The sequence below is a fragment of the Triticum dicoccoides genome, chromosome 1B, assembly GCF_002162155.2.
Source record: "Triticum dicoccoides isolate Atlit2015 ecotype Zavitan chromosome 1B, WEW_v2.0, whole genome shotgun sequence".
Lineage (NCBI taxonomy): Eukaryota > Viridiplantae > Streptophyta > Magnoliopsida > Poales > Poaceae > Triticum > Triticum dicoccoides.
In genome coordinates, this window is record NC_041381.1 from 621,753,948 (window position 1) to 621,781,485 (window position 27,538).

Below are 27,538 nucleotides of genomic sequence, written 5' to 3' on the forward strand. Positions count from 1 at the left end.
CATCCGTACTATGGGAAGAGGAGTCCGGAAATAACAAACCGGAGGCAGCCGCAGAACAATCTGACATAACCGGCGATCCAACTGACGAAACAACACCCTCAGCTCACGACATAATGGCAGTAATCGCCCCATGGACAGAGCCGTTCCTAGCCTACTTGCTTAGGCAGGAACTCCCCGAAGACCATAATGAGGCCCGCTGCATAGTCCGGCGATCTAAAGCCTACAAGGTCCATGAGGGAGAACTCTATAAGAAAAGCACAACCGGAGTCCTTCAAAGGTGTATCTCCGAAGAGGAAGGGCGAGACCTTCTGGCTGAAATTCACGCCGGACTAGGCGGACACCACGCCGCAGCCCGGGCCCTTGTAGGAAAGGCATTCCATACAGGATTTTATTGGCTGACGGCCCGGGCAGATGCTCAGGACTTAGTCCGAAGATGCGTCGGTTGTCAGCTCTTTGCTAATCAGAGCCACATGCCACCCACCGCCCTCAAAACTATACCCATTACCTGGCCGTTCGCGGTCTGGGGGCTTGACATGGTTGGACCACTTAAAGGGGGAACCCACAAGCAAAGGTACCTATTGGTCATGGTGGATAAATTCACCAAATGGATAGAGGCCAAGCCAGTTAAAACGGCAGAGTCCGGACCAGTGATAGACTTTATATCTGGGGTAGTACACCGTTATGGTGTCCCCCACAGCATCATCACCAATAACGGCACGAACTTCACGGCCGATGAGGTTAAATCATGGTGCAAAAATAGGGGCATCAAGCTCGATTACGCTTTAGTCTATCATCCTCAAACCAACGGTCAAGTGGAACGAGCAAATGGTCTAATAATGAGCGGCATCAAACCCAGACTAGTGCGGTCCCTTACGAAATCTGACACGCACTGGGTAGAGGAGCTCGACTCCGTACTCTGGGGGCTGCGGACAACGCCTAACCGTACTACCGGATTCACGCCATTTTTTATGGTATACGGCGCAGAAGCGGTTTTGCCCTGCGACATAATTCATGACTCACCTCGAGTGCGCATGTACGAAGAAAGAGAAGCCGAGTTGGATCGGCATGACAGCTTGGACGCATTGGAGGAAGAACGCGACGTCGCCAAGGCTCGTTCCGCATTTTATCAGCAGCAGGCTCAAAGATACCAAAGCAGAGAAGTACGGGCCAAGACTTACAACGTTGGCGAACTGGTTCTATGCCTACCGGACAAGAAAAAGGACAAGCTCAAGCCCAAATGGGAAGGCCCCTTCATCATCGATAAAGTCTTGACCGGCAGAGCGTACCGTCTACGAAATGCGTTGGATAACCGACTCGAGCCGAACCCATGGAACGCAGCCCGCCTCCGAAGATTCTATGCCTAGCGCCGGACTAAGAGTTCGTCCCTTTCCCCCCGTTCAAATTTTTTTTACTTCAGCTGCCTTTTGTTTATCTTTTTCTTCTCAACCCTATTCATCAAAGCCTTAAAAGGCCTACTTGCGCATCGTTCGCGCACAATTGATGTGCTATCCGCACTCATTATACCTGGGGGGCTTCTTTACCAGAAGCTTAATTATAAGGGCTTCATGCCCAGCACATGTGTCAAGCCATTATATGCATCGATATGCATCGATATGACTTAAGTTTTGGCCAAGCTCGGTTGCCTGGCTCCTGTGCTTACCCCTACGTTCCCGATTGTTTGGCTAGGAGGTAAAGGGAGCACCTCTGCGATTGTTACTGCCGGGTCAGCCGGATGTGTACCTCAGACTGGGTGAAGCCAAAAGCTAGCGTTCTTAAGGGAATATTCGGTCGGTGACTTAAAAGATGGTTTTTTACCCACTTATTTATCTGCCCCCAGATGTTTTTCTGCTTTTTTTCGCAGTCCGGACATGCACTTTAGGGCATGCCACCCCCAGAGGAAAGGAACCCTTAACGGAACTATTCTCCCTGGAAGATGTTTCTTACTACCCATGTAATATAACATAACTAGTTGGCACTTGTCTGATAAAGCACTAATGACCCCTACGCCTGGTCTCCATGCATACCCCGGTTGTTTCATAACCGAGAAGGTATTCGGACACACTCCGGACTCTAGGGTCCCGAGGTCGAAGCGAAAAGGTCGGCAAAGACAAACGATCTACAATCCGGCTAGAAGGCATTTTATATGTCATTTTATAATACATTGTCAAATCGACTGATTGTATTCTTCCTCAATCCCGTCTAACAGGTTGTCTAATTTACAGTCCTGTTGGGAAAATTTAGCGGCCAACTCTACTTGGCCGTATACTAAACTCACAGGGATCTCCTTCCCATTGGGCCCCACAGGTCCGACTTCGGCCATGTGGTTGGGATCCGCCTTCTTGTACTGCGTCTTTACCATGGCCCAGGCCTCCCTGGCACCTTGGCGGCAGGCCGAAATCTTCCATAAATGGAAGCGCTGCCGCACTCCCTGAAGCTTCTCCGCAAGCTCCCCAAGACCCTCGGGTAAGGAGAAGGCTGGCCATAAAGCCTGGATGACGCCGCTCATTGCCTGCCGAACTCGTTCGATCAGTTGCAACAATTTGGGAAGTTGATCACCCGTTGATACGGGCATCTCCTCCGCAGGGCGACCTGTGAGCATACCTGCAGACATATTCTGTCAAATCGACTTCCTCGTCGAACTCTTCTTTTCAAAGGAGTTCGCTCAAGCACTTACTATAGATGCCGCAACGAAGCCGCTGATTCTCCTTAACGGAGCCCGACAGCTCGGCCCGAACGCCTTTTAGCTCTTCTCCAAGCTGGGCATGGGCATCCTGGAACTTGTTCCTTTCATGCTGCACCTTATGCAGCACCCTCTCGCCGGCCTTCAGTTGGCGCAGAAGTTCTTGCCTGTCCGGATCTTGTCCGGCAGCACATGCAACGTCATTTTTTAGACTTGCGCAAAGGCCAAATGCTACTTATCTTTCTAAAATAATGCGTTACCAGGAGAGGTCCCTGTGTTTCCTCCTGGGCCAGAGAGTGAGGCCTCAAGTTGGGCCTTGCACTCCTGCAGCTCCTGAGACAGTTGGGTATTCTTCTCGGTAAGATCCTACGTTTCATATGATCCTTAAATCAGTTGATATAACTACTTTAAGTCTCGGGGGCTACTGGCATATACAACTATTAAATTCTCTTACCCGTATGTCTTTTACATACTGCTCCGTGGCTCTGGTAAAACCATCTCGAGCAGCACGAAGGTGCGCATCCCCCGCGTTAAAGGCATTCAACGCCTCGGGGAGAAGCACGCGTCACGAAATACTGTCCGGCGGCGCCTGTGATTCATGGCACTCTCCACCTCAGACTTGGTGGCGGACAGTCTGTCGGCATCCTCCGTCGGAGGAACGTCCGGCTCGCGCCTTGCGCACGCCTCCCCCTCCAAACCAGGTGCTGGAGCCTGGCTGGTAGAGGTTGGATTGGCAACCTCCACGCCCGCAGTCCAGCGGGCGCTTTTTTCCCTACAAAAGTCATGAGCACTCAAACGCTTCCTAGGAACGTTGCTCTAAATAATCAATTGTGAGCTACACCTTTGCGACGACGTTTCAGTCCGCGCCGCGCTCCTCTTCCGCCTACCGGTCCGGACTGGCCTTTGTTGGTCAGTCACCGCGGGCTCGGCTTCTCGCCCTAGGGGCGCCTCCTGCACGGCGCCATCATATACGGTGGTCAGAAATAAGCAAGGAAGGAATGACGGTGTCAGGACTTCGGTCGCAATCACCTGGGAAGCCGGATATAGTCCGGGATAGTCGGCCGTGATGGCGACTAAGGCATTGTCCACGCTGAGCTGGTGGAACATCCCGTCGATTAGCTCCACCTTTATGTCCGGATCCTCTTCGGAGGCCGGATCCCGGGATCTCTCTGGATCCTCGGGTTGCGGAGCTGGACTTAGCATGTCCTCCATGATCCGGCGCAGTTCCTGCGTCGAAAGAAGAACACAATATAAGAAACTTAAGTTTCAAAAAGCATGGGTCAGGCACGCAGAGTGTTCGCTTACCCAAGGCCGGGGATTATTCATGGAGAACCCATTTAACGGGTTCGTCCGAAGGAAATCCTCCTTCTCCCCCTTATACAGGCCGGACAGGATCGTCACCAGGTCTTCGACCGAATCCGGCACTTTACGGCCATGACGGGTGGCATCGTCCTCCCCGTTGAAATCCCACATGGGGTGGCCCCTGTATTGTAGTGGCTGCACCCCCCGCGTAATGCATGTTGCCATGACTCCAATCATGGTCAACCCGGAATGGGCCAGTAACCTTATTCGGCCCATCAAATAATGGACGCTCTTGTCTTCCTCCAGTTGGGGGCTCCGCGGACGCCAACTAAGGCGTTTCTTCAGAGGAGCATTGCTGAACTCTGGGAGGCCGATCCGAACAGGGTCCGGTAGCGAAGTGTCTTCTATATAAAACCATCCTGAAGGCCTGTCTTCGGACGCCTTCTTAGGGGTTCCGGATGGATATCCGGTCCCGGCAATACGCCATATTTCGGCGCCGCCCACTTGATATATGGACCCCTCGTGAGAGCGGGGTACAAGGCAGAACAACCTCTTCCACAGCGCGAAATGGGGCTCGACGCCCAGGAATAGCTCGCAAAGAGCTACGTAACCCGCAATGTGCAGGATTGAGGCGGGCGTGAGGTGATGAAGCTGGAGTCCGTAGAACTCCAGGAGCCCGCGGAGGAATGGATGTACAGGAAATCCGAGCCCCCTTATCAGATAGGGGACGAAGCATACCCGCTCCCCTTTGTTGGGACTTGGGGTAACCTCCGCTTGCTTCCCACCTTTGTAGGTGGCCAGCCCGGCTCGAACCGGAACCATAGAGGCCGGACGGAGATATCCCCCCGCTTGGAGCTTCACCAGCTCGTTGTGCGGAACAGAGCATCTCCTCCAATCTCCTGGCAAAGGGCTGGGAGCGCGAGAAGAGGAGCCGCGTTGACGGTCCATGATGGAATGGATTCTTGGTCGAAAGCGCTCCGATGAGTGTTTGCGGGAGGAAGATGGCGATTTGGATCTGGATTCTTGCCTCCCTTATAGGCAGATTATTCGCACAACTAGGGGGTAAAACATAAAAGACACCCTGGCTTTTCACATTCGCGCGACGCGTGGAGGAAGGCCATTATTGGGCGTGGAAGCCAAGACGCGCAACATTGATGAGGAAGCCGGACACTGTTCGGCAGGTACGTGGAACTTGAAGGAGAACCCGCCTTGCAACGACGAAGACTACACGCATGCTGGACTTATCGTCATTGAAGCCTGGTTCGGGGGCTACTGAGGGAGTCCCGGATTAGGGGGTGTCCGGATAGCCGGACTACCATCATCGGCCGAACTATCATCGGCCGGACTATCATCATCATCGACCGGACTCCAAGAGTATGAAGATACAAGATTGAAGACTTCATCCCGTGTCCGGATGGGACTTTCCTTGGCATGGAAGGCAAGCTTGGCGATACGGATACGTAGATCTCCTACTATTGTAACCGACTCTATGTAACCCTAGCCCTCTCCGGTGTCTATATAAACTGGATGGCTCTAGTCCGTAGGACACAACAACAACCATTACAATCATACCATAGGCTAGCTTCTAGGGTTTAGCCTCCTTGAGCTCGTGGTAGATCCACTCTTGTAAACATCCACAATATCAATATCAATCAAGCAGGACGTAGGGTTTTACCTCCATCAAGAGGGCCCGAACCTGGGTAAAACATCGTGTCCCTTGTCTCCTGTTACCATCCGCCTAGACGCACAGTTCGGGACCCCCTACCCGAGATCCGCCGGTTTTGACACCGACACACGGGCAAGAGCCATCTGTGCACCCTCTATGCATGCCGACCTCTTCATTGCATCAGCATGCGGCACTGAACCAAGGAATTGCTGCACCAAGCCAAAATAACTCTTCGGCTCCGGCTTCTCCGGCCACAGACGACTCGCAACATACTTCATGGCGAGTCCGGATAATCTGTTCAGCTCCGCCCAGGCGGCTCAATGGTCGGATACTGACAGTGGGCGTTCTGGATTGTGGTACTGCGACCAAAACAGCTCTTCCAATTCATGGTCACCTCGGTTGCGGAAGTGTTCGGTCGTGTCCGCCGCACTTGCGGCCAAATCCAGATAAGCGTTTTCCGAACTCCACTGCCGGTCTAATGGAGCATACTTGGGGTCTCCGAACTTCATCCGCAGCATATAAGGCTTTCCAGCCGTGATATCTCTGGCCTGACGCACCTCCTCCTTCATCGCTCTCATGGCAGAGCGAGTATCCTTGGCTTCGGCAGTGATCTTTTCAAAACCCTTCTGAGCCGCCCTATCTTCTTGTTCAAGCAATCTACAGCGGTCGGTAGCATCCTTCAATTTTATGGCCATCTCGGGCATTTCCTTCTTGCTCTAGTAGTGAGCAGCCTGTTCGGCTTTTAGCTCTTCAGCCGCTTTAACGGCAGCCGCATCACTCTTCCTTGCTTGCTCCTTTGCTCGGGCAAGTTTGGCCCGAAGGCTCTCCACGGCAGCAGCACCATCTACATAAAACATATATAAGGCCCGAGCATCAAGCTCCTATTACTGGGTGTCTTTTGAACATACCTTGAGCCTCGTCTAGCCGCTTATGTACAAGCGCGATGTCGGCATCTGCTACGTCAAGTTGCCGCTTTAGTTCGGTAGATTCATCAGTCCGGCTAGCCATCGAACGCCTCGCCACCTTCAGCGAATAGGTGGCACATTATACCTGGAGTTATGATCCTCTGTGCACCGTCACTCGTGACGACACACAGAGTCTCAGGGGCTACTATTCATACAAGGCACATTTAATATGCGGCTCTACCAAAAGGTACACCTTTTTACATACCTCAAAGCCTGTTAGTAAACTCCTGGCAGCCTCGTACAATCCGCTTTCCGCGGATGAAATCCTTCCAATCACCGTATCCATCAACATACTGTGTTCTTTTGAGATGGACGCCCTACTAAGCAGATCCTTCAGCCCCTCCGCCGGAGCGCAAGAGGGTGCCGGACTAGTCTGACGACCTTTCCCAGGGTCCGGACTTGAAAAACCCTTCGGGACGATACCTCGGGGTCGCCAGCCTCGTGAGACGGTGGAACAAGAGGAGGCGTTTCGCTCTCTATCATCTCTGTACGAAGATCCCCTGAAGATGAGCTCTGCTGAGAAGGGTTGAGATCCGAACTACAAGATAATGTTTCGGTTATTTTCCTCAGGAACAAAACATGAATGTGATTCATTATGGAACCTCTCCCTTCACTTACGCCTTGGGGGAGAGCGGGTCCCCTTTAGGGGGCGATTCGGCTGGGGCGTTCTCCGGTGCCGAACCCTTTGACAAAGATTTCTTTCCCCGTTTTGAGGTTATCACCTTCGGGTCTTCAGAGGTAGTCCTTTTCTTTCCCTGGTCGGGAGAATTTTCGATTCTTCCCTTCCTAATGGCCTCCTTCATGGAGGCGGTAGCTCCTTGGTTCCCCCCTTCGCCTTCCGCCAATGGTGCGACCTCCAGCATCCTGGTTAGCATGGGATTTGGTACGGTCTCGGGCAGGGGGGCTGGACACCTGGTAAGCTTCGCCTTCGCCATCCACTCATGTTCAAAGGGCAACTCTGTTAAAGGGTAGATTTGATAAAAATATGGATGGTGTGTTCAAATACGGGGCTACTTACTTTAGCATCCGGGCGGTTGCAGCTTAGACTTGCGTCCTCGGACAAATCCGGACACCTTGCTTGTGATCCGAAGAACAATTTGTACATCTCCATGGGTGTCATTCCCATGAAATGTTGTAGGACTCGTGGTCCCTCCGGATTGAACTCCCACAGGCGGAGAGGTCGATGTTTGTAGTGCAGTGTGCGGCGAATCACCATGACTTGCGCCACTACGGTCAGATTGATATCTCTTTCTAGAAGATCTCAAATACGGCCCTGCAGCAGGGGCACGTCTTTTGGCGGCCCCCAGATAAGTCCTTCATTAACCCATGACGCCAACAGTGGTGGGGGACCCGAGCGAAAAGTAGGCGGCGCCACCCATGTGGTGCCCCTAGGGGCTGTGATGTAAAACCAGTCCCGTTGCCATAGGCCGAGTTCCTCTTGAAAAGAGCCTTCGGGCCATGGAGCATCGTCCATCTTGCTTATTATAGCCGCTCCGCACTCAGCGTGCTGCCCCTCGATCATTTTCGGTTCCACTTTGAAAGTTTTTAGCCACAATCCGAAGTGAGGGGTGATATGGAGGAAGGCCTCGCACACGACAATGAATGATGAGATCTGGAGGATGGACTCCGGAGCTAGGTCGTGGAACTCCAGCCCATAGTAAAACATAAGCCCCCTCACAAAGGGATCGATCGGGAAGCCTAGTCCCCGAAGGAAGTGAGATGCGAACACCACGCTTTCACCAGGCTGGGGAGCGGGAACAGCTTGCCCTTGAGTAGGTAGTCTATGCGAGATTTCGTCAGTTAGATACCTGGCATCTCTTAGCTTTCGCACATCTTCTTCCGTAATGGAGGAAGGCATCCACCGGCCTTGAGGGTCGGAGCCGGACATCTTCGAAGGTCCGAAGCGCCTAAAACTAGAGCTTTGGGTGTTGGAACTCGAAGTGAGGGGCGGATTTGATTGGTTTAAGAACAAGGGAGTCGGGCCTTGGTTCCTTTATAAAGGAGGTGAATACCAAGAGCCCTCCCCGTAACCGTTTGAGACTCGCTTTTAGTTAGGGAGTCATACCTAAGTCATGGTTGGGTTACCCACGCCCGTATTCATGAGAATCCCGGAATAGGGGGACACGATCTCTGCTTTGACAAGACATGCCAAGAAAACCGCCTCGCTAAACGCGCCAAGGTGGAACAGTAAAATGAATAAAAGCCTGGCCATGGCATGATGTCACGCCGCGGAATACGTCAGTAGATTCGATTGATACAAATATTATTCTCTCTACGATGGAATGTGGGACTTATTTTGCAGAGCCGAACACTACCCTGGTGTTCAACATCTTCTATGAAATATTCGGAGGAGGAACCCGCCTTGCAATGCCGAAGACAACTTGCGTGTCGGACTCGTCATCGTTGAAGCCTGGTTCAGGGGCTACTGAGGGAGTCCTGGATTAGGGGGTGTCCGGATGGCCGGACTAAGACCTTTGGCCGGACTCCCGGACTATGAAGATACAAGACTGAAGACTCCGTCCCGTGTCCGGATGGGACTTTCCTTGGCGTGGAAGGCAAGCTTGGCGATACGATATGAAGATCTCCTCCCATTGTAACTGACTCTGTGTAACCCTAGCCCTCTCCGGATTCTATATAAACCGGAGAGTTTTAGTCCGTAGGACGAACAACAATCATACCATAGGCTAGATTCTAGGGTTTAGCCACTCCGATCTCGTGGTAGATCTACTCTTGTACTACCCATATCATCAATATTAATCAAGCAGGAGTAGGGTTTTACCTCCATCGAGAGGGCCCGAACCTGGGTAAAAACATCGTGTCCCTTGTCTCCTGTTACCATCCGCCTAGACGCACAGTTCGGGACCGCCTACCCGAGATCCGCCGGTTTTGACACCGACACTCATCACTATAAGCCTTGCAAGCATTGTGACTAAAGAGTTAGTTGCGGGATGAAGTATTACGAAACGAGTAAAGAGACTTGCCGGTAAGGAGATTGAACTAGGTATGATGATACCGACGATCGAATCTCGGGCAAGTAACGTACCCATGACAAAGGGAACAACATATGTTGTTATGCGGTTTGACCGATAAAGATCTTCGTAGAATATGTAGGAACCAGTATGAGCATCTAGGTTCCGCTATTGGTTATTGACCAGAGACGTGTCTCGGTCATGTCTACATAGTTCTCGAACCCGTAGGGTCCGCACGCTTAACGTTCGATGACGATTAGTATTATGAGTTTATGTGTTTTGATGTATCAAAGGTTGTTCAGAGTCCCGGATGAGATCACTGACATGATGATGAGTCTCGAAGTAGTCGAGACATAAAGATTGATATATTGGAAGGTTATAGTCGGACACCGGAAAGGTTCCGGGGGTCACCGGATAAATACCTGAGTACTGGGGAGTTACTGGAACCCCCCGAGGGGGTCAATGGGCCTTCATGGGCCTTAGTGGAAATAGAGGCAGCAAGGGAGCTGTGGGGCGCGCCCCCCTAGGCCCAAACCGAATTGGTTTAGGGCTTGGGGGCGGCCCCCTCTTTCCTTCTCCCCTCCTCCTCTTTCCTTCACCTCCTAGTTGGACTAGGAAAGGGGGAACCTACTCCTAGTAGGAGTAGGATTCCCCCCTTGGGGCGCACCCTATGAGGCCGTCGGCCCCCTCCCGTTGCTCCTTTATATACGGGGAGGGGGCTCCCCTATGACACGCAAGTTAATCTTTAGCCGTGTGCGGTGGGCCCCTCCACAGTTTTCCACCTCGGTCATATTGTCGTAGTTCTTAGGCGAAGTCCTACACCGGTAACTTCATCGTCACCGTCACCATGTTGTCGTGCTGACGGAACTCTCCCTCGGCCTCAGCTGGATCTAGAGTTCGAGGGACGTCACCGAGCTGAACATGTGTAGATCGCGGAGGTGCTGTGCGTTCGGTACTTGATCGGTTGGATTGCGAAGACGTTCGACTACATAAACCGCATTACATAACGCTTCTGCTTTCGGTCTACAAGGGTACATGGACACATTCCCCCCCTCGTTGCTATGCATCACGTAGATAGATCTTGCGTGATCATAGGAATTTTTTTGAAATTACCACGTTCCCCAACAATTAAATGGCGATTGCATTTCATACAATAAAGCGACAACCATATGGCTCCTGCCAGTTGCCGATAACTCTGTTACAAAACATGATCATCTCATACAACAATTTATATCACATTATGTCTTGGCCATATCACATCACGACAAGCCATGCAAAAACAAGTTAGACGTCCTCTACTTTGTTGTTGCAAGTTTTACATGGCTGCTACAGGCTTCTAGCAAGAACCGTTCCTACCTACGCATCAAAACCACAATGATTTTTTGTCAAGTGTGTTGTTTTAACCTTCAACAAGGACCGGCCGTAGTCAAACTCGATTCAACTAAAGTTGGAGAAACATACACCCACCAGCCACCTGTGTGCAAAGCATGTCGGTAGAACCAGTCTCATGAACGCGGTCATGTAATGTCGGTCCGGGCCGATTCATCCAACAATACTGCCGAATCAAAGTAAGACGTTGGTGGTAAGCAGTATGACTATTATCGCCCACAACTCTTTGTGTTCTACTCGGGCATATCATCTACGCATAGACCTGGCTCGGATGCCACTGTTGGGGAACGTAGCATGCAATTTCAAAAAATCTCCTATGATCACGCAAGATCTATCCAGGAGATGCATAGCAACGAGAGGGAAAGAGTGTGTCCACGTACCCTCGTAGACCGAAAGTGGAAGCATTTAGTTACGGGGTTGATGTAGTCGAACGTCTTCACAATCCAACCGATCCAAGTACCGAACGTATGGCACCTCTGTGTTCAGCACACGTTCAACTCGATGATGTCCCTCGAACTCTTGATCCAGTAGAGGGTCGAGGGAGAGTTCTGTCAGCGCGACGGCGTGGTGACGGTGTTGATGATGTGATCCGCGCAGGGCTTCGCCTAAGAACTATGATGCAATGACCGGAGGAGTAAACTATGGAAGGGGACACCGCACACGGCTAAGAGAATTCTTGGTCTGTCTTTGGGGCGCCCCTGCCCCCGTATATAAAGCAGGAGGGGAGGAGGCGGCCGGCCTAGCGGGCGCGCCAAGTGTGGGGAGTCCTACTAGGATTCCCCTTTCCTTTCCGAAATAGGAGAAGAGGGAAAGAGGTGGAGGAGAAGGAGGAAAGGGGGGTCGCGCCCCCACCCCTAGTCCAATTCGGTTTGGGCTGCGGGGCCACGTGTGCCTCCACCTGGCCGTTGCCTCCTCTCTTGCACTAAAGCCCATGAAGGCCCATTAACCCTCCGGGGGGTTCCGGTAACCTCCCGGTACTCCGAAAAATGTCTGAACCTTTCCAAAACCATTCTAGTGTCCAAATGTAACCTTCCAATGTATCAATCTTTATGTAACTATTTCGAGACTCCTCATCATGTTCGTGATCTCATCCGGGGCTCCGAACAAACTTCGGTCATCAAAAACACATAACTCTTAGGACAAATCGTCATTGAACGTTAAGCGTGCAGACCCTACGGGTTCGAGAACTATGTAGACATGATCGAGACACATCTACGATCAATAATCAATAGCGGAACCTGGATGCTCATATTGGCTCCTACATATTCTACGAAGATCTTTATCGGTCAAACCGCACAACAACATACGTTGTTCCCTTTGTCATCGGTATGTTACTTGCCCCATATTCGATCGTCGGTATCATCATACATAGTTCAATCTCGTTACTGGCAAGTCTCTTTACTCATTCCGTAATACTTCATTTCGCAACTAACTCATTAGTCACATTGCCTGCAAGGCTTATAGTGATGAGCATTACCGAGAGGGCCCAGAGACACCCCTCCGATACACGGAGTGACAAATCCTAATCTCGATCTATGCCAACCCAACAAACACCTTCGGAGACACCTGTAGAGCATCTTTATAATCACCCAGCTACGTTGTGACGTTTGATAGCACACAAGGTGTTCCTCCGGTATTTGGGAGTTGCATAATCTTATAGTTAGAGGAACATGTATAAGTCATGAAGAAAGCAGTAGCAATAAAACTGTAACGATCATAATGCTAAGCTAACGGATAGGTCTTGTCCATCACATCATTCTCTAATGATGTGATCCCGTTCATCAAATGACAACACATGTCTATGGTCAGGAAACATAACCATCTTTGATTAAGGAGCTAGTCAAGTAGAGGCATACTAGGGACACTATGTTTTCTCTATGTATTCACACATGTACTAAGTTTCCGGTTAATACAATTCTAGCATGAATAATAAACATTTATCATGATATAAGGAAATAAAAATAACAACTTTATTGCCTCTAGGGCATATTTCCTTCATCCGCGCAGGAAACCGAGGCGTTGTGAGGACGACGAGGCGGGGTTGCTGACTCAGCAGGCCCGCTATTCGTTCGCGCCAAAAACGATTGCTCCGGCGCCCCCGGGCGCCCCCAGCGCGCCGGGTTTGGCCTGGGTCCGCCAGCACCAATTTTGGGCCTAACCGGGGAAAAACGGGCTCCTGGGGGCGTGAGTGGGCCTGTTTCCGGGGCCGCCGCAAACAAGTCACCTTGGGGGGCCTGTTGGGGGCGCGGCTGGAGTTGCTCTAAGGTCCGAGATGTGAAAACCCAGGAGTTGCAGCTCATGCATCATTCGCTTTTTAGATTCTATGCTTTTTGCTGTTTGTAATAGACAATGTGGTTTCAGTTAAATGAAATCAGAGAGGGAGCTCTCCTTCAAAAAGAAAGAAATGGAAACCAGGTAGAAGATAATAGATGATAAGACAGTGGCTGAAGTATGCAAAGGTCACCAAAGTTGTTACTGGCGAGTGGACATTGATTGTTCTGGTCAACTGGTAATGGCCTGAAAAACCTTCTCTTTCGTTGAAGGTTATATGGGTGACTTGTATACTTGAAAAAATACCGATCCTCACAACAAATGTTGGCATCAACTCCCGGCCTTTGCATCCTGAAACCCATGCACACGGCCAAAGCTTACTCCTTGTTTGTGATCGATGTTAGCATCATTTTCGGCAAAATTCGCTGTGCGCGTCATATGCCATTCAATGATAATCCTTTGTGATCGGAGAACACATAGGTTTTGAAGAAAAGAACAAGCTAATATGAGAAGGAAGCCAGGGAAATAGAGTGTTGGTTGTCGGAGAAAATGGTCTATTGTTGCTGCATATCTCAGTGGCGATCGACCAGCCCGTACGTTAGCATGGTTGTGGTGGCATCCAGAGCTGGGCGAGCTTGACCTTGGAGACGCTCTGCAGCACCTCCAGCGGTGTCACGTCGCCGGTCACCACCACCTTCTTGCGCTCCAGATCCACCTCGAACCACGTCACCCCTGCAGCACAAAGAACATGCTCTGAATTTTACCACAAGCCAAAGCGCACACCATAAACCTTGCCAGAAAAAAAAATGTAGAATCAAAACCAACGACAGCGGAAAAGTGCCAGTGTTACTTGATTTCTACATTTGTATTCGAAAAGGAAACTTGATTCTGTTTTCCCCTTCTATACCCAACTTTTTTGAAAAAAAAACTGTTTTGAAAGAGACCATGGTGGTGTGAGGCTAGCAGAAGAGCTGCAGCAAACTAGGTGGACGTGTGCAACAAACTTCCCATGATAGTAAAAAAGATGCTCCGATACATGTTGCTTCTATTTTTCATGAAAAGGTTTCCTTTTGCCAGTCATTCACTTTGAGAAAGGTTTGCACCTTTTTGTTCCATGGACTAGAAATTTCCGTCATGCGCGGAAAGTCTGCTGGTTGGTTCAGCTCGTTTACATGTGCACGCACGCTCTGCCAATTTGGATAGTAGAACAAATTTAAAAAGGAAGATCTGGAGTTGATGAGTATCTATAAACTTTTGCTGCTTGTGTGAGCAACTCTACAACAATGGATAATTTTCATTTTTTACTGGTAAAAGGCACATGAAAAGAATAAAGATTTTGTAACAAGGACGGTAAAGAAAAGGTAAATAAAAAACATGAGGCATCTTCCATGGGTGCATGATTCGGGCCATCGCAGCAGCACACGCATGTGGCCAGAGGCAAGCCTGAACTCTCCCCTGTCGCCCAACGGAACGACACCTGCGGCCGATAGTCAAGATCCAAAGTGGACTAGTAGGAGACTAGGAGTACTACATGGCAGTGGCAATAACGTAGATGCACAAAACGCGGTGGAGTTAATGCAAACGCCCCAAATGTAACTATTTTTCAAGCTTGAAACCATAGCAGAGCACTCTGTTTTTCAACCCCCAACTCTTTTCAACCTTTTGCCTTATATAAGCAGAGTAACTTTGTCCTAAATGAGGGAAAGAAGGATCATCATGCTATATGGGAGTAGGTGTTACAGTACCTTCCATCTTGGAGATGTGCTTGTGAACTTTCTTGGCGCAGCCGTAGCAGTGCATGGACACCCTCAGCTCCACCGTCTACGCACACGCACCACACCAACAAACAAACTTATCAAAATTAAGCTCGAGACCAAGAGGAGAAGAAAAAGCATATCGGAGAAGGTAGAAGATGCATGGATGGATCGACATGCTGCATGCATACCTTAGGCTGCAGATGGAAGCCCAGCGTCCTGGACGACGACGTGCCCTCGACGACAAGGTCGCTGAGCCTCACCACCTGGCTGCTCCCGGTCACCAGGGTCTTCCTCTCCTCCACCTCGTCTCCCAGCGTGCGCGCGCACAGGCAGCCGCAACCGGCGCCGGCGCCCACGCACGCGGCGAAGCAGTCCAGCACCCTGCCGCCCATGCGCCATAGCCGCCGCCTCAACGCCATTCAGCTCGCCTGCGTCACTCTCACACTCACCTGGGAGAGAGTGGCCGGAGTTGCTGATTAAAAAGAGCAGCTGGCTGCGGTGCAGGGCTCTGGCGTCAAGATCGGCTAAGATCTATCGAGTAATGTCCATGATCAATGATGGATACGGTACAAGTGTACTGACTGTCATGGGCGGGGGTCGATCGGCGAGGCTGGTACACTGGGGCCGGCTACTCCTAGATAGTATTATTAGGCCTACCGTGCATGTGTACGTGCTCGCTGGGTGCGCAGCGCTGCCAGTTAATATATCTTGGCACGTTACATGCGGACCATGGCCGCCGGCCGGCTGTTAATTACCGGCCAAAGTTTTAATTTTCTAACCTCCCGCCGTTTTTATTCGCTCTGCATGTTACCATTGTCTGAAGTAAACTGTGTAAACTTCAACCAGGTTTATAGAAATAACTTATTAATATCTGCAATAACAACAAATCAATATCATTAGATTCTTCATTGAATATATTTTCACATACCGTATCTATTAGTTGTTGTGAATGAGTGTTCATATTGTTTTGTTAATAAGTTGGTCAAACATTTTGAAGTTTCAGTTGGTACAAATCTCGTACTCGCGTCCCTCTTCGTCTCAAAATAAGTGTCTCAAATTTAGTACTCCCTCTTGTAAAGTACATACTATTTTGAGACACTTATTTGGGGGCAGAGGGAGTACCTACTATTTTGTCCTTCCATCATAAGGATCGTTGCATTTTAGCTGCCCGGTTGTTGATGAGTTTCGCATGCACTTGATCCATCCAATAATGTGCTACATGTGAAATGTTCTTTGGGTTTTGTCATCTGTGAATAGGGGGACAAGTTGCCGGGCTCTCCATGTGGCATTGTGCACCTCAGGGCAAGCACTGGTGAGCAGTGACACCGATAGTGGAATCACACCTCTCAAAAGACAACATGTGGTAAGACGTAAGAGTAGTCAATCGATCATAGGCTAGGCGATGCAGTACTGGAAAGATGCATGCACGGGTGTGCTAGATGCCAATGTCTTGGGAGAAAAGCTTAATCATTGGCTCCAAAGAGCAATTATAATAGTAAAATCTCGCTGCCAATCAGTGGATGATTGTCCCATGGCTAGCTAGCTAGCTAGCCCTGCAAAGATTCTGAGAGGTCTCGCTGCATGTTTCTACAGTTTCGAAAGCAAAACAAATTGCTATCTACTCAGAGGGAGTACAGACAAACCTGCATGAGCGAGGGGCGGATCAGCAGATTGCAAGCGATCGAATTGGTGCACTGCACGGAGATACGGCACGGGATTTAACGCATAGGAGTAGCATGGGTGCTCGATAGTAATTCCTCTCTCTCTCAGAGAAGACAGTGGTTTACAGTGTACCATAACCTGGTGGTGGAATAAATGCTAACTGTAAAAGCAGGAACGGGGACTGTAGAATTTATGCTTTGCATTTACTTTCTTGGACCATGTACTCTACATCGGCAAACAAATTGGCAACACACTCCATCAATCGATTCAGTATTTGGCTGATGCTATTGCACATGGGAAAATGTTTGGCAAGTGCGGCAGCAAGTGCATTAGATACAATTGAAATGTTGCCGAGAAGTCGAATAATCTGTTGCTAAAATACAGAGTAATGATTGTTCATATAGTGTACACATGCATACGAGGTAATCTCACCATTTCTACACAAGAGGTGAGCTCGACCAAATCCATCCCTCAAACCAAACAAGCACACGAACGGAACCAACCTGTTCCAGCGGCGTGGAACAATGACCATTCTATTACACTTCCTTCCCCAACCAAACACGACCCCAAGAATCTCGCCTCCCGTCATCGGCAGTCTTACATGCTAGAGCAACAGAACCGCTGGCAGCGGCCCATCAGAATAATCACTGCGAGTGATTATAGTGATATGGACAGCTTCAACAGTCAACCTGCAAAGGAGCAGTGTAAGGTTTGTTAACAATCATGGACTGTGGCCAACTGAGAATAACATATCTGCAGAATGTCCATGTGGGCAATATATGCTAACCGCATCTTCCAGTTTAAGGCTACAAGAAAGATATAAACATCTGCTTGTACACATAATGCAATGTACTCATGAACCAGAAGCAGTTTAGAGTGATATCACAAGGTTCATTTCTTTCTATGAATAAGAGAACGTAGATTTAAGGGGCAAAGGACAAAATTGCCCAGGATTTAGAAATACTAAGAACAACGAGGTACCAACTGCACTAAAGTCCCAAATGTACAGTTGCTCTAAAAAAAGGTTCAAGTTATCTCTAAGATTCAACTGCCTCCTTTTGTAGGAATAGCTTAAAAAACGTTAATATAGTAACCAATGAAGCCCAAAAAAGTGAGAATCAACATGGCTAATCGCCGGGACCAAATTGTCAACAGGCTTCCTAATTCTAACTTCTAAAGTGTAGACCAATAAAAAGATATGGAATACGACCAGGAGAACCTACAACTATCGGCACACCTAGTGACAGGCAAATAATTTTCATAATCTCAAGGCCCAGGTCAGGTGAAAGGGCAGTAGCACAGGTCATCACCAGTTCATATAAACAACCAGAAAATGGAAGGGAACAAAAATGGCTAGCATGCACCATGTATTGTACACATGTACCTGACATCTTTTGGATACTAAATAACCCAAAGTGCACAGAGCAGACACTGAAGTGCTTCAGCTACTCAGTAAGACCTTGTTGAGATAACAAGTCTTGCCCAAATCTTGCAAAGACCCAAAGCTCATGAAGTGCTTGTTAACATCATCCTATGGTCACTGGCCAAGGTTCATCTGCGAGTATCTGTAACAAGATATGACATGATATCAACACACAGTGCTATTATGAGAAAGCATACAGTGGACAGAATGGATATGTCTTTTAACAATACCGGCGAGGTTTATTTTGGCGTTGACTAGGCTCATCATTTACAACTTCTGCAAAAGGGGCAAATGTGTCAAAACATTCCTAGTTTTCTAGGATCACAAAAGAGAGCAGAAACTTCTAATATATCTGAAATTAAACACAGGTAAAATAACAAGGTAGAGATATTGAAAAGGGAACCAAGCTGTTTTACCTGTTATTTGTGGGGGCTTGAACTGAGAAGGCGCATTACTTGCACTAGGTTCTCTGTAGAGCAGCAAAAAACAGAAAGCCAGAATTATTCATCCTTGTTTCATTCAATGAAGTTTGATAGTGACAGAGAAAAAGTTTTAACATATAAGGAGATCCAACTGGTCAGTCAGTACTATTCGAAGACAAAGCAAGCAGGCACATTGGTGGGGTAAATTGACATAATGGAAGTCCCAAGGCCAACTAAGTTGCTTAAAAAATAAAGCATAGTTTATCACTGTTGTGAACATGCTGGTGACCATTGCAGCTTTTGCTGTCAAGCTTTAACCCCGTCACAAAACTAGTAGAACTGTTGTTCTATGCAAGAAGAGGATGAACTCATAATTAAACTGATGTAACTCATCTCAAAAGTATATACAACTACAGCTGCAATATAAGAACTCTAAAAGCCCTGCAATGCATCATGTTATTGTACTCGACTGACGTACCTAGGATTAACTGAAGAAGATGCCTGCTCAGAAGGTCGGGAATAATAGCTGCCATCCATGGCAAAATAAGGTGAGCCATAAGTTGCTCCTAAACCTCCAGCGGAACCGGACAATATTGGCAGCCTGATTTCAGTCAGATGCGCCCAAACAAATAATTAGACAAGCTAATTATGAATGCCATATTTCATATTCAAATAAATAAATGCTACATCAATAAGCCAGACAACAGTAGTGCACCACCATCGTACTAGACTGAGATGCAGAAAAAAAAGGATAATTAACTCCTTACCAAGCCATCTCAGAATTGCTGACGCCATGTTGTTGCTGAGACACAAATCCTGGTAAAGCCATACCGATTGAAGGAACACCAGGCACACCTGGATGCTGGCCTCCAAACTGCATAACTGTATGATAGAAAACAGTTACAACTTTACTAGTATCATTAATTACTTATTTTTCATACATATTATCATTAAGTACTCATTTTATTAAATTGTAATTTCACAGTGTAAACTTACAAACCTGGAAAGAGTGCTGGGGTGCCATGGAAACCTTTGTCACCAAGTGAAAGGCCTCCTGTAGCTCCGAGAACATGACCTCCACCATAGGGAAAAGAAGCACGCTCTTCTCCCTGGTCACCAGGTTGCCCCTTCACCGTCAATCGAGTAACAGCTTCATTTGATCCATTAGGTGAAGAAACACCAGTGTCTTCAGTCAAAGCTGTAGACGTAGGTTGTGTGAAAGATGGCATTCTACCACTACTACCAAATTGTGCACCCAACATCTGGGTTGGCATCCTTAGTGTGGATTGGGTATTTGATGATGATGGAGATGACTGTATATTTGTGCCCTTCGGTACGAAAGTCTTCCCTCTCAACAGGGGGGCATTTTGTGGGGTTGGAGAAACATGTACCATACCAATGGGGGGTGAGAAGGGTCTACTAGTGGTACTAGGTTGTGCATTCCCCCTTTGACCAATCAGTTGTTCCTGGTGGGACGGCCTTGAAGGGTAAAAAGGCGGCGAGGCTGAATTCAAGTTTGATGCAAAGGATTGCTTATTAGGAAAACCTTGCTCAGGCCGAGAATTTGAATTCTGAGGTTGGTGTTTCCCCAAATTTGCATTTGACAAAGCATTTTCAGGTTTCTGTGATCTGAAATATGATTGAAAAACAAGCATGCTGCTGTTAGTTCTCTATCAAAACAAATGTGCAAAGATTGAATAAAAATAAAACTTCCACTCACTTATCATTTTGCTCTGAAGATATCTCATTGGTACTGCGACGTGGTTGGTAACGTCTAGAGCCTCTGCCACGAATTACGCTTGGTGTGGCCTTACGACTTCTGGAACCGTCATTGTAAGTGTGAGATTCTTTTGGAACCACATCAAAATTATCAACATCATCATTGCGAGCATGAGACGATTTAGGAGCTCTGTTCTTCCTGTGCTCGCGCAGGACTGGTCCGGCATTTTTTGTATTATCAAGGGAAACTAGAGATCCCTTTGGAACATAGCTGTAGTTCTGGTTACCATCAGGATTATGCACTCGAGACCTGTTGCCTCTGAAATTACCACGGCCAACACCACGAGTCCTGCCGCCAGGTCCACCAACACGCCCTCCAAAGCGGCCCCTTGAATTTCTCATCTGAAAGCACAATTGACAAAAAAAAAGCATATTGGTAAGGAAACATGCATCAGCAGTTCAATGCATAGTAGAAAATAAGAAAGCATAGTAGTAAGTTACTCACATTGCCATTATGATAACCACGTGGATGCATCTCATCAAATCTGTCATGGACCCAAGCTTCCTCCTCTTTAGGATTCCACAAGTTCCTATTACTCAGTGTTCTCCTAAATTGAGAATATGGATAGATTAGAAAGCAGTTAAAACCTGGATAATGTAATCATAATACAGATTAAGCATCATTAGGCCTTGTCCAATGCAAGGTGCTTAGAGAAATAAACCAGGTTTTTCTTAAGCACCGGTGTTTATTTGTACAGGGTAGACGCTTAATTAGGCGTCTCTCCTGTAGAAAAACCCGGTTTATTTTTCTAAGCACCTACCATTGTACAAGACCGTAGTACCTGCATTATCTTTATTTTGCCCCGCGCGCGCGGGGAGGGGGGTGTATGTTTTTTATGAAGGGGCGGTTGAGGGCCTCCAATTTCATTTAAATAAAGAAGTAAGAACTACATAAGTTATGGTAATACAACACACTCCAGGGTAAAAGAGAAGAAAAAGGCGCTTCCACACTTTCCAGGTACCTTCACAGGTGCGAAAGACAAACTTACAAAGCTACATGGGAAAACCTCTATTTTTGCGTATGCATCTTGATCTTGTGAATAAATTTAATAATTTACTACTCCCTCCGTTCCAAAATAGATGACTCAACTTTGTACTAACTTAAGTACAAAGTTGAGTCATCTATTTTGGAACGGAGGGAGTAGTTAACATGGATTCCATGTGTGCACCAACTAGTTGCATGAGATTGTGTGATTCAGTAACGCATACACTTGTTCAAACTAGTTGCATGAAATTGTGTGATTCAGCAATGCATACACTTGTTCATACGCTTGGGCATGTTTCTTTTGGTTGACATCACTAGCTAAACTACACCCAATTTGGAGAGGTCTGTACTTTCTAAGATGACTGTCAAATCCCGTGTGCACAAAACATCACCAGTTTGATTCAACTGTTATACATTAAATGCATTCACACATTATGTTTTAGGTTGATGCTTTCCTGCTACTGTCTATTGGCAATTCTGCATCATTTGTATTCATCAGTGTTTTTGGTATAGTGCAACATTAGATTATCAGTGTGTCCATGATGAACAGTACTGGTGGTAGGGGCAATATATAGTGGTATTTGCACAGAATGCTACTGGTACAGCCTAGTAAAGTGTGTTTCAGCGGAGGGAGGTTAGAACCTGTGGCCTGTGGGGTTGCAGGTTAGGTTACGCTGGTGGCAGGGGCAATATCTAGTGGTATTTGCACAGAATGCTACTGGTACAGCCTAGTAAAGTGTGTTTCAGCTCGGTACTGCAATTCTGGTTGAAAGACTTCGGGTACAGAACAGCCTAGTAAAGTGTGTTTCAGCTCGGTACTGCAATTCTAGTTGAATGACTTCAATTGACTAGGACCAGAATTCAAGTCCCTAGATTCCCTATTCAATTCTAAATATACTTATAGAAACATAAGCATCCTGTATACTCTTAAGTTTGTTGTCTTCATGTTCCCATATGCAACAATCAACTATTATATGTGACAAACAACTGTCAGTATTTAGGGCAACAGACCACATTTCACTTATTAGTTTCCTGGTATCAGTGTTTTGGTCTCTCCTTACAACACTAGTAACCATCATAAGTATTTTGTATATATATTTACAACACTAGTAACCACGATACGTCTTTGTGGAAACTTGGGTGAAACTAATCAAACATAAATCCCCGCAAGCTTAAACTTGATGCAACCAATGCTTACTTTGCGGTTGCCAAATTGTGTTGCACTGAACTTATTTTACAATTCGCTGTAGAAATTAGCGGCGAAAGCAGATAAAAGTTGGCTAACCACACGGTAAATTGTGCGAAATCTAGTTGGGCAGACAGGATTGTTGTAATTCATCACAATGCTGGTTTAATAAGCAAAATCAGGTTAAGCAAAACAGGATTCATAATTCAGCACAATGCAAAACACAGCCTAAGTCCACTAATTAGCAATTGGGCTACATCCTAAGTCGCCGAGTCATTCAATGGCCAAAAAGTAAAGCGGTATTCAATCTGAAGATGGAAAGGCGAGTACCTTCCGCGGCCACGGCCGCCGCGGGACTCCTGGAAGCGGTCGTCGTGCATGTAGAAGGCGCCCGCCGTCGGCACGGCAAAGGGCTCGCTCTCCTTCTTCCCCTCCTCCCCCTCCTCTCCCGCCGCCGCCGCCGCTGTCGCCGCTTCACCTCCCTCCTCGGCCCCCTCCGGCGCCGCTCTCGGCGCGGCAACCGCCTGGGCAGCCGCCCCGCCACGCCCCTGCTCGAAATCCTCGTACACCTCCTCGTACTCCTCATACTCCTCCTCGTACTCCTCGCCGTACTCCTCGGCGGCGCCCTGCCCGTCGGACTCCGCGCCGGATCCGGCCCCCCTCCGCGGCGCGGGCAACCCCGCGTCCTCCTCATCCTCCTCCTCTTCCTCGTCGCTCGCCGCGGCCCGGCGCCTCACCGCCGGGAGGGGCGCGTCGTCGAGGTCGCTCTCGTACTCCTCCTCCTCCTCATGCTCCTGCTCCTCCTCTCCGACCACCCGCACGGCCTCCGCCTTCTCCTCCTCCCTGTCGGCCATTGGCGCCGCGAGCCGGGAGACAGCGGGGCGGATCGGAGCGGCCGGGCAGGGGAATTAGGGTTCGGCGGCGGCGGAATTCGACGGAATCTAGAAGCTTCCCGTGGCCGTGTGCGTCTCTCTGGTCTGCGTGTGGACGGGGGCAGGAGGGGGAGGGTGGATGAGATTTAAGAAGGGGGAAAACTGTCGCCGTTTGGTGACGCCATCGGACACGCACCGGCACCGGGCCGGCGGGCCGTGTCCAAATCCTGCGGCGGTTGAGTTGGAGTCTGACGACAACCGTGCGTGACGCTGACGCGGCTGGCCCGCACGCCCGGTTTTGGGCGCTCTGTCGGACGGTGACGTACGCCGTGCGGTCATGGAGCTTACGGGGATTTTTCTTGGCATTGACCAAACGTAGGTTCTTTTTCTTTCCTTTCCACTGTTTGGAATGGATAAAGCAGGAGGTCAACTATGGCTCTTGCCTTTTGGTGAGGTTAATCTTGATCATTGTTATATAGCTAGAGCGCAAAGGGAAAGATACTCGAGGTAACATGGCAGGTTTTTTTCCTAGGGAAAAGGAGTTTTATTTCACTGTAACGGGGTTACAGTAAAATGGCAAAAGTTCCTCATACAAGGTGGACCTCTATGCATCCATACAGCGGTAGTGGAATCTGTATGACTGCAATTCGTCAATCGGTCAGCAACCTTATTTTGTTGTAAGCTTATGGGGAATGAACTCCTTGGCCCCCCATGAGTGTTTTAATTTCTGCAGCAAGATGTCCATGGACGAAACGAGTAAGCATACTCCCGGACATGACAGATAGTGGCACGAAAGAATCAGACTGAACCACCACGGTTTTGTATGTATGTTGTATGCCCAGTGCCATACCTTTGCATCAACGCATGAATTACGTCCTCTAACGCTTCATTGCAATAGAAAAAAATGATATGCTGAAAAAATCATTGATCTGTCCGGATTCCTCAGTACCATACTAGCCGTTGCGCTGCCATCTACCGGCGAGAATGATCCATTGGTAAAAAGTGCCACCCAACCCGTCGGAGGGCTAGGCCAAGGTAGTGCTTGCACCGCCAACATTGCATGTGATATAGGTGTGACATCGACCCTGAAAGTACATGTGGTGCCCCATGTTTGGTTTTGGTAATTGATGACATTTTTTATGGACTAATGGTTGCTTTGAGTTATATTTGAAGAATTTGTCCATAGGAATTTCTTGAAGTCTATGTGTTGGTTTCAAGGAGTTTATGTGTTGACCAAGGTGTTATTCAATGAATTATATAAAGATTAGTCATGATACATGGTTGATCAAGACTAAGTCAAGAGTGAATCAAGTTGATCAACACACAAAGCGTACAAGATGTACCGAGAGGGATCAAGTGATCCCATGGTATGGTAAGCATTGTCCATTACGCTTTGTGTACTAACCCATGGTCTACATGAGATTTCTATGTGGCACTACAAAAAAATACACTTCCGTGATGATACGTGTTTGTCACAGTAGGTCCCGTTTTTTGTCATGCATGTACATCCATGACGATTTTATGACAGAATCAAGATAGTCATACATATGCTGTCGTAGAAGTGTTCCATGATATTACCAAAATTATCATCACGGAAGTGTCCAACTTCCATGACGATAAATCGCGCGTAATAGAAGTGCTTTCGTCAAGGGTGACCGACACGTGGCATCCACCGTAACGGGACACTGTTAAGCTATCGGGTCCGGTTTTGGATCCGATAACCCGCTAACAGCCACGACCAATGGGGATTTTCCACGTGTAAAATTCTCATTGGCCGGAGGAAACACGTGTTGCCTCATCGATGGGACAGATGTTATCCAATCATTGGACAGGAGCCGCCTATGATACGTATACACGTGGCACGGCCCAACAGAGGCTCATTCCGATGAAAAGGTCGGGCCTGTCAAAATAAGCGGGTCGGCCCATTAGTGGCCTACTTGAGTCAGACCCATTTACAAGTACGACCCATACAAGTTATACAAAATCGGCCCATCAAAGGCCCATTCTAGATTCTACAATTTCCAACCCATCGTCAGTTTAAGCCCGTTAACGGCCTGCTACGTTTTTGGGTCCAATTGCGGCTCGAGCTTCTTTCTGCCCATTAGCAGCCCATGTTCCAGCCCGTTAACAGCCTGAAACGTCTTTTGGCCTTTTCTTGGCCCATTCTGCAGTTGGGCCAATTCTAGCCCGCTGTGACTTTAGGCCTGTCTTTGGCCCATTCGGTAAATGGGCCAACTCTTAGCCCATTTTGTCCCTCGGCCTGTTAACGGCCCGCACAACAGTTGGGCCTTTAACTTTAGGTCCATTACCAAAAAGAGACTCGAAGTAACATTGTCCTTGCCATGTCAGGAAAAAAAACATTGTCGGGTTTTTTCCTAGGGCAAAGGAGTTTTATATTCCATTAAAACGGGGTTACAGTCAAAAGGCAAAATTTCCTCTATACAAGGCGGACATCTATGCATCCATACAGCGGGAGTAGACTTTGTACGACCGTAATTTGTCAGCAGACCAGCGACACTATTTTGTTCCCTGACCTCCATGAACATTTTAATTTCTGCAGCAAGATGTCCATGTGCGGAACGAGTAAGCACATTCTCAGACAGGATAGATAGTGACTCAAAAGAATCAGACTGAACCAGCACAGGTTTGTCTATATGTTGTATGGCTAGTGCCATACCTTGGATCAACTCATGAATCATGGCCTCCAACGCTTCATTACAGTGGAACAAGAAACGATATGCCGAAAGACCATTGATCTGTCGTGCTTCTTTAGTATCATACCAGCCGCAACGCTACCATCTACCGGCGAGAGTGATCCATCGACAGAAATGAAGGAAATATGTCCTAGAGGCAATAATAAAGTTATTATTTATTTCCTTATATCATGATAAATGTTTATTATTTATGCTAGAATTGTATTAACCGGAAACATGATACATGTGTGAATACATAGACAAACATATAGTCACTAGTATGCCTCTACTTGACTAGCTCATTAATCAAAGATGGTTATGTTTCCTAACCATAGACATGTGTAGTCATTTGATTAATGTGATCACATCATTAGGAGAATGATGTGATTGACATGACCCATTCCGTTAGCCTAGCACTTGATCGTTTAGTATATTGCTATTGCTTTCTTCATGACTTATACATGTTCCTGTAACTATGAGATTATGCAACTCCCGTTTACCGGAGGAACACTTTGGGTGCTACCAAACGTCACAACGTAACTGGGTGATTATAAAGGAGTACTACAGGTGTCTCCAAAGGTACATGTTGGGTTGGCGTATTTCGAGATTAGGTTTTGTCACTCCGATTGTCGGAGAGGTATCTCTGGACCCTCTCGGTAATGCACATCACTATAAGCCTTGCAATCAATGTAGCTAATGAGTTAGTTACGGAATGATGCATTACGTAACGAGTAAAGAGACTTGCCGGTAACGAGATTGAACTAGGTATTAGATACCGACGATCGAATCTCGGGCAAGTAACATACCGATGACAAAGGGAACAAAGTATGTTGTTATGCGGTTTGACCGATAAAGATCTTCATAGAATATGTAGGAGCCAATATGGGCATCTAGGTTCCGCTATTGGTTATTGACTAAGAATAGTTCTAGGTCATGTCTACATAGTTCTCGAACCCGTAGGGTCCGCACGCTTAAGGTTTCGATGACAGTTATATTATGAGTTTATGAGTTTTGATGTACCGAAGGAGTTCGGAGTCCCGGATGAGATCGGGGACATGACAAGGAGTCTCGAAATGGTCGAGACATAAAGATCGATATATTGGACGACTATATTCGGAGTTCGGAAAGGTTCCGAGTGATTTGGGTATTTTTCGGAGTACCGGAGAGTTACGGGAATTCGCCGGGGAGTATATGGGCCTTATTGGGCCATACGATAATAGAGGAGAGAGGCCAAAAGGAAGGAGGCCTGCGCCCCCCCCCCCTCTGGTTCGAATTGGACAAGGGGCGTATCCCCCCTTTCCTTCTTCCTCTCCCCCTCTTTCCCCTTCTCCTACTCCAACAAGGGAGGTGGAATCCTACTAGGACTAGGGAGTCCTAGTAGGACTCCACACTTGGCGCGCCCCCTCCTAGGGCCGGCCTCATCCCCCCCTTGCTCCTTTATATACGGGCCCATGACACACAAGTTGATCTATGTGATCGTTCCTTAGCCGTGTGCGGTGCCCCCCTTCACCATATTT

General features: G+C 48.1%; 2 protein-coding genes across 2 annotated transcripts; both read right to left on the reverse strand.

The window, feature by feature from the left end:
• Positions 1–13,651: 13,651 nt before the first annotated feature.
• Positions 13,652–15,560, reverse strand: LOC119310402 (heavy metal-associated isoprenylated plant protein 23-like). Its single transcript, XM_037586169.1, has 3 exons — positions 15,188–15,560; positions 14,988–15,063; positions 13,652–13,974 (listed from the first exon to the last, which is right to left on the reverse strand). The coding sequence occupies exons 1-3, from the start codon at positions 15,416–15,418 to the stop codon at positions 13,841–13,843; spliced, it is 441 nt and encodes a 146-aa protein (XP_037442066.1). The 5' UTR covers positions 15,419–15,560; the 3' UTR covers positions 13,652–13,840.
• A 1,359-nt stretch (positions 15,561–16,919) lies between these two features.
• LOC119349179 (protein MLN51 homolog) lies at positions 16,920–23,473 on the reverse strand. The gene is made up of 10 exons (XM_037617209.1): positions 22,787–23,473; positions 20,731–20,833; positions 20,227–20,627; positions 19,507–20,135; positions 19,274–19,388; positions 18,985–19,107; positions 18,501–18,553; positions 18,315–18,360; positions 18,046–18,226; positions 16,920–17,350 (listed from the first exon to the last, which is right to left on the reverse strand). Exons 1-9 carry the CDS (start codon positions 23,308–23,310, stop codon positions 18,199–18,201), a joined length of 2,022 nt encoding a protein of 673 aa, XP_037473106.1. The 5' UTR covers positions 23,311–23,473; the 3' UTR covers positions 16,920–17,350; positions 18,046–18,198.
• Between the last annotated feature and the right edge of the window lie 4,065 nt (positions 23,474–27,538).